Below are 8618 nucleotides of genomic sequence, written 5' to 3' on the forward strand. Positions count from 1 at the left end.
AGATCCTTCTCCTGTGTCTACTGGATGAAAAGGTATTTCCTGTGGCTCACAGTGACCTTTCCCCTAAGAATCGATTCTCTAGATGGATGGCTCAAAGGAAGGGAATCAGGCCAAAGGAATGGGTTTTCTCTTCTGGGGCTCCAGGCGACCTGAAGAAGCCAGCAGCTGTAGGGTCGGAGGACCAATGGAGAAGGGGAAAGACCTGGCGGGGAGGGCGGTCTAGATGCTGACAGAGGCCTTCAACCAGTGGCCAGCAAGGGGGTGGGAACTCCCTCATCACAGCCACAAGAAAATCAACTCGTGTGAACAAGCTGGGCCTCCAGCAGATCCAGGCACAGACTTGGGAGACCTTGCACAAAGGCCCCAGCTATGCCATGCCTGTGCCCCCGCCCCTGGGAAATACAGATGTAGCAATAGAAAGCCAGTACTATGTCATGCCTGGGCTGTCATCTGTTGTCTATGGCCCTAATTTTCGTTTTTACTGATCAGCTAGTCACACAGCCCCCATGATGGATGCTTGTACCTACACCCGAGCAATTTGTAAGGAGCCCATAGCACAGCAGAGTGCTCTGCACACAGTAGGTATTGCCTAATTCACAGTAATGAGAATAGGATCTTGACCCTTCCTTTGTCCAGCTAAGCCAACCGGTCTTGGGTTGAGGTACATGTGGCAACCATGTGTAGTAGACCTATTATCCTCCTTTCTTTCGCCACAGACAACCGTAAGCTCCTCAGAGATTCCTAGAACCCACAGCCCAACCATCAGTTTTCTGAGTCCACAGATGAAATAGATATATTCTGGAAAGTTCTTCAGGGTTTTTTAGTGGCTTTTAAATGAATTCTTAGTTTCCAAGCGAAAAAAAGCCAAGGGCCCCCATGGCACCCATCTTCCATTTAAACAGCAAAGAAGGTATCTCCATCCTCCCCAACCGCCTCAGCTCTCTGCGGCACCCTTCAGCCGTGACTCAAGTGGACACAGCCGTTTTTAAGCAGACCAGACATTGAAACTGTGTTAGGCATTTGCTACTTTTTATTCACAGGATTACAGAATATATAGAATTAAGAGGCATATCATGTGTTGACTCCATTTTCCAAAAAGAGCTAAGTATATCCACAGCTTGAAAACACATCCATCATTGTCTGCTGGAAAACTTACTTCCGTACACATAGAAAGTATTGTTTCGCCTAAGTTGTACATTTAAAATACATAAAAACAGTACCAAATGGCATATTGGCCTATTTTATCACAGTTCTCATACATTCCTGATAGTCAAGGGGCTGGACAGGGAATGCATAGTTTCCCACTAGAAAGGTGGCTGCCGGTGCAAGCGATGAGAGGGGGTAGGGGCCTCAGCTGAGAGCTCAGAGGCCCGATGACGTCATTATTTGAATCAGCATCACAATGGACGCTGTTCAATTACTGGCATGCTGCTGATTTGCCTGGTCATTCTACCCTCTGCTAAGGCAACAGAAATTGTGATTACTCTTTCCTTTCAAGCGTATTCCCACTCTTCCCAATGCATTTGCTCCATAGCCATCTGCCCTGTGCTTCTCCCCCTTTTCCCACGGCGCCCCGGATCTGAACCACCTTGTTCACTGCACCTGCTGGTAGACTGCTGATTCTGCTCAAGCGCGCTGTCCAACAAAACCCTGGGCACTGCCTAAGGAGGAAACTTCCTTTCGAAGCTTCACACAAGGCCTGGTTCTTCTGCAGAAGGATCTGGAAGCTGGATAGAGGTTTCCTTTTAGGTGACATGCAAACAGGAGCCCCCCCCCCCACAGACACCCATCGTGAGCACCCCTGGCGGCTCAACTTCCAGCATCTCACGCTGATTTCTTTCCTAAAAAAACACGGCAGCCTCACTCCTCAGAAAGAAGAGCACGACGCTGTTGCTCTCCGTGAGCTCCCCAAAGGCCGGAGAGGGCCCCAGAACAATTCATCATTGCTTCTGCATTTGGGTTTTTCATTTCTCTCACAGAACTCATCTTTTCTGGTGGACATCGTGACAAGAACCAGATGTGTCCAGCCTCAGCACTCCTCCCATGGCTATGTGGGAGGAGTTACAGCCATGCCTGCTAGAAATCCTCTCCAGACAACTGAAGCTATCCGACGTTTCCAGAAGGCTTTCTCGAGCCTGGCTGGGCATGTCACAGAGTTCTGGGGTGTTTGCTAATTGTTCAGTGTTACTGATGGTTGAATGGTGTCTGTCAGGAAGACTTTTCTTCTGGCTCTTCGTCCTGCTTGTCTACTTTTACTTTAACCTACAAGAACTGCTGTCTTCACTGTCATGGCAACAGTGTCTGTCTTTGGGTGAGCACAGCAGAGCATTAGACAGAAGATGCAAAACCCCCTGTCCAAGGGAAATTTCTAGTTTTGCTGCTTCTAACTGAATAATGGCAGGCGGGCCATCCCCTTGGGCTCTGTGTCTATTCCCTTCTCTCTGAAATTAGAGTAACACCTGCCCTCCGTAAACCAAAGACACATGACACATGAGAGGAACACAGATACACAGAGCAGGGACACAAAGCATCTGGGATGTGAGCTGATCCTATCCACAGCCCAAGAACAAAGCCCTTGTCAGCCCGAAGGTTTATTTTTCGTCTTTATAGAGATCTATGACTGATCCTACAGAGTCTGAGGACTAACCCTCACTTTCAGGTTATGGCCTTAAAGTCACATGACTACCGACTGGTGGGATCAGCCTAGGAACCCAGGTGCAGAGATGGCAAAGGGTAAAGCTGAGAAGGTGACAGTGGGTGGGTGATGGGAAGAAAGAGAAGGATGGGGAGGGGAGACGAGAGAAAGGGAGGGGCAATCCCCCTCGGCTGGGCAGTCCTAGGCTTTTCTCTGCCTTGGGCTATTGTCATGGTTGTGTGGGTGGGTTTTGTTATTGTACATCATTACTGGAAGAAAGCCTTTTGCAGAAATTGCTTAAAACTTCAGGGATTCTTGGGAGAGAGCAGTAAGATTAATGAAGCAAAGCTCCCCCACCTTATGCCAAGAACGTCTCTGCTCCTTTGCTGCGTTTTGGCCAGAACAAATATCTCCCCGCACAGCACAGAACGCAGAAGACTGCAGACTCTTGTATAAACTTAATTTAAAAGAACAAGGAACCTTGACTGTAGCAGAGAGGACGGCCAGTCATCTCACACCCCAGCCCCACCACCTACTAGGGACCTTTGCGGTTACTCAAATGCTTCTTCTGGGTGTAACAAAGACCCCATCCCAAGCTCAAACCCCCGTGTTTTGTGACTTTCCAAACTCTATGCAATGGCGGGGCGAGGCTCTGTGGAGGCAGCACCTTCAAAGATGCCCCTGTGGGTTCCTCTCTGAGCAGCAGGAAACAGGATGTCAGGATGTCAGTGCTACCAGCCTGTCTGGGGGACCAATGCCTGGGGGGGGGGGGGGGCATGGCTCGCCTGTTCTCCAGGGGAAGGAGGAACAGAAGCCTCACACCTTCAATCTCCAACATGGAGAGCTGGGAACTCGTGGTCAATTCAAATGAACCCAGAAGACAAAAGAATGCAAAGAAAGAGTCACTTATGCTTAGAAAGTTAAAGCAGACCGCTCATTCTGTTTGCTTGGCATTTAGCACCAAAGTTCCAAGCAACCACACTAGAGAGTGTGAGTGACAGGGTTCATTAAAGTCCTTGGTCCCCTAGGCTGGAAACAGCAGCCAGGAGCGCTGCTTACCATCCATGCACAGCTCTCCAGTGTGGTGTATCTATCGATGAGTCCCTGCCGCTTACAGAGAAGAACAGACACAAGCACATTTCAGACACCCCCTCTACCTATCTACAGGGTGGTGATGAGGGTTCGAACTCCACAGCACACCGCAGTGGGATTATGCCACCTTCATGGCTGGAAGGGATGTAGTGGGTTACTCTGCAAAGGGCTCCCCTAAAAAAGCATCTGCTTTATATTCTCAAAGAGAACCAGCTACTTAGAAATCCACCATGAAACTACCGACAAAACCAGACCCCCAAGAGCCTCCCTGTTGTCCCCATGGGGAGGCCTGGTTCGAAATAGCCCACCTGGTCCTGAGCACAGACACGGACTGTGAGATGCTGGTCTGTCCTGACGCTCTAACAGATGCCCCACCACTAGCACATGGCCAAGCTTCCTTTGCCTAGTGTGCTGGAAGAGGGAGGTGTGCCCCTGTAGACAGCAGCCACACTGGGATTTGGACGTTTGCACGTGCAGAAACTGCAGCAGGGTTACACAAGCCAGCCACTGTCATCGCTGCGACTCAACAAAGCCTTGTTCCAGGAGCAAGGGAGGCAGGTGGGCAGGGAGACAGGTTTCCATTCAACCAATTACTTGAGATATTAAGTCGTCCAGAGGGCAAAGGCATGCATCAATCAAAGGGCCCCCTCTGAGCCTCAAAGCGCATCCAGATCTGAGTAAAGTCCCCTCTGACTCCGTACAATCTCACTTCAAAGCCCTCCCCAGCACGCAGTGGATGGAAACACCTGTTCCATCCCTCCAAAGGACAGATGAAAAGCACCGCTCAGCCTTTGGCCCGTCTGCCAGTTACCCACAAACTAAAAGGATGGGTTCAGAGATCCAAGTGAGCAACAGCGCACATCAGACACACATGATTGCTCCAGCCACCTCGAGGGTCACCTTTGAACCACAAAAAAAAAAAGCAGGGGAACCCCTTTATCTTGCTGCTGCTGGACCCACAGCCCATGCTGGCCTAGACACGTGTCACCAGAATATTTTCTCTGTGGCAGAGGAAGCGATATCAAATATTAACCTGGGAACACACTCCATTGAGGGGGATCAATCCAAACGAGGGCAGAGCCAAGGTTCTGCTCCAAGGAAGATGCCGGAAGACTGGCCCTGACTTTCAGGAAACTGCGATGGCTCAGAATAGCACTGCGAAGTGTTCTGAGATGTTCAAGCGAATGATCAGCAAATCTTTTCAGCTCACTTTGGCTTTACAGCTCTTAGCTGAAAGATTGCGAAGATGGGATGAGGCAGGTCTGTGGGCTTAGTGGGGCGGGGGCGTTTTGGTTTTGTATTCCACTAAAAGGGCTGGCCCTTCTTGCTCGGTGTTCTCCTTTCTCATTGAAAATAAAGTAGTAGCACGCTGTTTGCTAGATGGTAAGATGCTGCGCTCTTTTCTCAGAAATTACAGGCTTTAAGATGTCATATTTAAACAGCAGCACGGGCCTGTCATGCAATCAGCCAAAAAAAAAAATGCAATCCCTGGTTAAAATGTGACTCCTAAAAGTTTGAAAATGTCTAACTACTTCCCCAGTGCATTATGAATTTTAATTTCAGAGCTCTGAGCCTGGCTTATTTTATGATTTTTTTAAATTTTATTTCTTCTTGGTCCCCTTTCTCTCTTGCAAGAGCTAACACTACACATCTTTGAAATTCCCCCAATCACACCTTTTACAAACTTAAATCAACAATGATATGTTCAAAAATCTTTGTCTTCCCTTTGAAACTGGATGCAAAAAAGAAATCTCTCCTGTCGGTGGAGACGGCTGTGAAAGACCGGGGAGCCTGCACATAGATTTCTTTAAACTTTTTAAACTGCTGTTTCTCTTTATCCCACTGGTATATCTGTGAGAAGGTGTAGTCACTCCCCAGGGCCAGGTAGTGGTTATCTTTGAAGGAGAAGGGTTGCAAGGTCATGGCCCCCCGGGACGGAAGAGCCTGGACCTCCACAAACTGCTTACTGTTCCACCGCATGACCCGAGAGTCCCCGATGAAACGGGTGAGCGAAAGGTAGAGGGCATTCTGCATCCGGAAGCTCTTCACAGCCAGGACATCCTCCATGTTGGGGATGTCACCGTGGGGGACAAACTTCTTTGAGCTTTTGTTCCACTGCAGGATAATGGGGACCTGGGAGCGGCTGGACAGGATGAGGTGTGACTTCCCATCGATGTCCACAAACTCTGCATCCGTGTCCCTGAACCACTCATGCAGAGACTGGTACGAGTAGAACCCTTTGCTGTTCCACTTGTAAACCGTGGACAGGCCGGCTTTCGAGCTGTCGGCGATGATGAAGAACGTCTCATCGTCGATCTCAAACAGCTCAATGTCATTGGGCTTGGAAATCCGAGACACTTCTATGTCTTGGAATTTGACAAACTTGGTCCAGCTCTCATCGTATTTGTAAATGTGAGAACCACCAAAGAGCTGGGCCACCACCACAAAGACCTGGTCGTCGATGAGGATGGCCTTGCAACCCACGATGGACTGGCCTGTGGCCGAGAGAAAGAGAAGGCTTTAGTGTGGATGAAGTGAGTGCTGAACCTCCCCCACCCCAGACCCTGCTTGCCCAAAGGGACTGTGGTGCTGTGGAAGATAGCATGGTGGTTCCTCGCAAACTTAAACATTGACTAGCTAGGTGACAATTTTACTTCTTGATACAAACCAAAAAGAGCTCAAAGCAGGGGCTGGAATAGAAACCTGGATAACAAATCGAGAGATCAAATGCTCATGCATTCCTCAAAGTCATACACCGAAACCTGACCTTATTAGGTTTCAAACAAATGTTAGGGTTGAAAAAGTGAGGCTCGTGTCTTAGTTACGGTTTCTATTGCTGTGATAAAGACATCACCAAAAAGCATGTCCAAAAAGCAACTTGTGGGGCAAAGGCTTTATTCCAGCTTACAGTTCCACATCACAATCCATCACTGAGGGAAGTCAGGACAGACTCTTAAACAGAACAGGGCCCTGAAGACAGGAATTGGATCAGAAACCATGGAGGAGGGTAGTTACTGGCTTGATCCTGTGGTTTACTCAGCCTGCTACCTTATAGCATCCAGACCACCTACCTAGGAGTGGCACCTCCCACAGTGAGTTGAACCCTCTCATATCAATCATCAGTCCAGAAAACGCTGCACAGATAGATGCAAAGACATATCTACAGGGCAGTCTTATGGAGGCCTTTCTCAATGAAAGATTCCCTCTTCTTCCAGGATACGTTTAGGTTTGAGTCGAGTTGACAAAAACCAACCAGAACATGGGGAAAGATAAAGAAGAGGGCTTGCGTGGGGGGTCTGAGATAGCCAAGCAGACCATGTAAGAGGAAATCCAGGACTCTGGGAAAACCATCAAAGCCAGTTTTGGCCAAATCCCACAGAAGCCCTCTTTGGGGAGCGCACTGGCTGGTTTTATGCCAACTTGGCACAAGCTAGAGTCATCAGAGAGAAGGGAACCTCAATTAAGAAAATGCCTCCATAAGATCTGGCTGTACTCAAGACTGTAGGGCATTTTCTTAATTAGTGATCAATGGGGGAGGGCCCAGCCCAATGTGGGTGGTGCCATCCCTGGGCAGGTGGTCCTAGGTTCTATGAGAAAGCAGGCTGAGCAAGCCGCGAGGAGCAAGCCAGTAAGCAGCACTCCTCTGTGGCCTCTGCATCAGCTCCTGCCTCCAGGTTTCTGCCCTGCTAGTGCCTGTCCTGAATTCCTTTGATGATAAACTGTGATATGAAAGCATAAACTGAGTAAACCCCTTTCTCCCCGAGTTGCTTTGGTCATGATGTTTCATCACAGCAATACCGACCCTAAGACAGAGAACATGCACCATTGTACTTTCTCCTATTAAACTTGTTGACTATATTGGTAGTTACTCCTTTATATGCGCTCTTGCACCAAAGACATTTAATGACAACAGACTGAGTTGTAGGTAAAAATGATTTCAAGAAAAATCTTCAGCTGTTCTGGAAAAGCGATCACCCAAACCACCCCACGGCTGGCTAACTGGAGAAGCAGTGGGTCAAGATTGGAATTCCAGATGTGAAGGTGGGGTGGCTGGTGGCCACAGCTTGCCTGGGTCTGTACTCCATTCTAGAAGGACCTCTTTTCTTTCACTTATCCTCCTGTTGAACATCAGCAGCCTGCTCACTCTAGCTGTGCCCCTGTGTGAGCTCTCCCTCTGCAGCACAGAAATCTGCGTTGCCATGACAGGGGGCTGGGGGCCATTAGGGAGTAGGGCTTTTCCATCCCTAACAACCTTGGGGGATGGGACGAGGAAGCAGGGCTTGGGGAGGAGACTAGGTCACTCATGACTAGAATTACCCCAGAAACCCTAGGGATCTCCTGCTCTTCCACCAAGAGGAGACTGTGGAAGGTGTGGGGACTTGAAAGACTAGGGAAATGGCTCTGGGTGTGAGTACTAGGATCTGAGGTCAAATCCCCAGGTCCTAGAATCCCTGTGCTCCTACAGCAAGATGGGAGGAGGAGACGGGAGAAGTCTGCGTGGTGGAGGAGGAGACAAAGAGGTTAGCTTGGTGCAGATAAACAACAAGAATCCATCTCAGACAAGATGGAGTGCAGGAAAGACCAGAAAGGATACCCAGGGCTGTCTTCTGACTTCCACAGATGTAATGTGGTACATGTGCCGGCACACACACACACCACACACACCACACACACACAAACATACCACACCACACACACACACACACACACACACATACACAAACATACCACACTACACACACACAAACATACCACACCACACACACACACCACACACCACATACACACCACATACACACCACACACACACAAACATACCACACCACACATACAAACATACCACACCACACACACAAACATACCACACCACACACACACATACACAAACATA

General features: G+C 49.0%; 1 protein-coding gene across 1 annotated transcript in view; it reads right to left on the bottom strand.

Annotated features, from left to right (window-relative positions):
• Positions 1 to 1012: 1012 nt before the first annotated feature.
• The window catches only part of Lgi2 (leucine rich repeat LGI family member 2), a 30226-nt gene continuing 22620 nt past the window's right edge, over positions 1013 to 8618 (bottom strand). The window contains exon 8 of the mRNA XM_005366023.2: positions 1013 to 6222. Within this exon, the coding sequence (XP_005366080.1) occupies positions 5405 to 6222 (818 nt within the window). The 3' untranslated portion in view covers positions 1013 to 5404. The remainder of the gene's footprint in view (positions 6223 to 8618) is intronic.

This window comes from Microtus ochrogaster, unplaced genomic scaffold (assembly GCF_000317375.1).
Source record: "Microtus ochrogaster isolate Prairie Vole_2 unplaced genomic scaffold, MicOch1.0 UNK5, whole genome shotgun sequence".
Lineage (NCBI taxonomy): Eukaryota > Metazoa > Chordata > Mammalia > Rodentia > Cricetidae > Microtus > Microtus ochrogaster.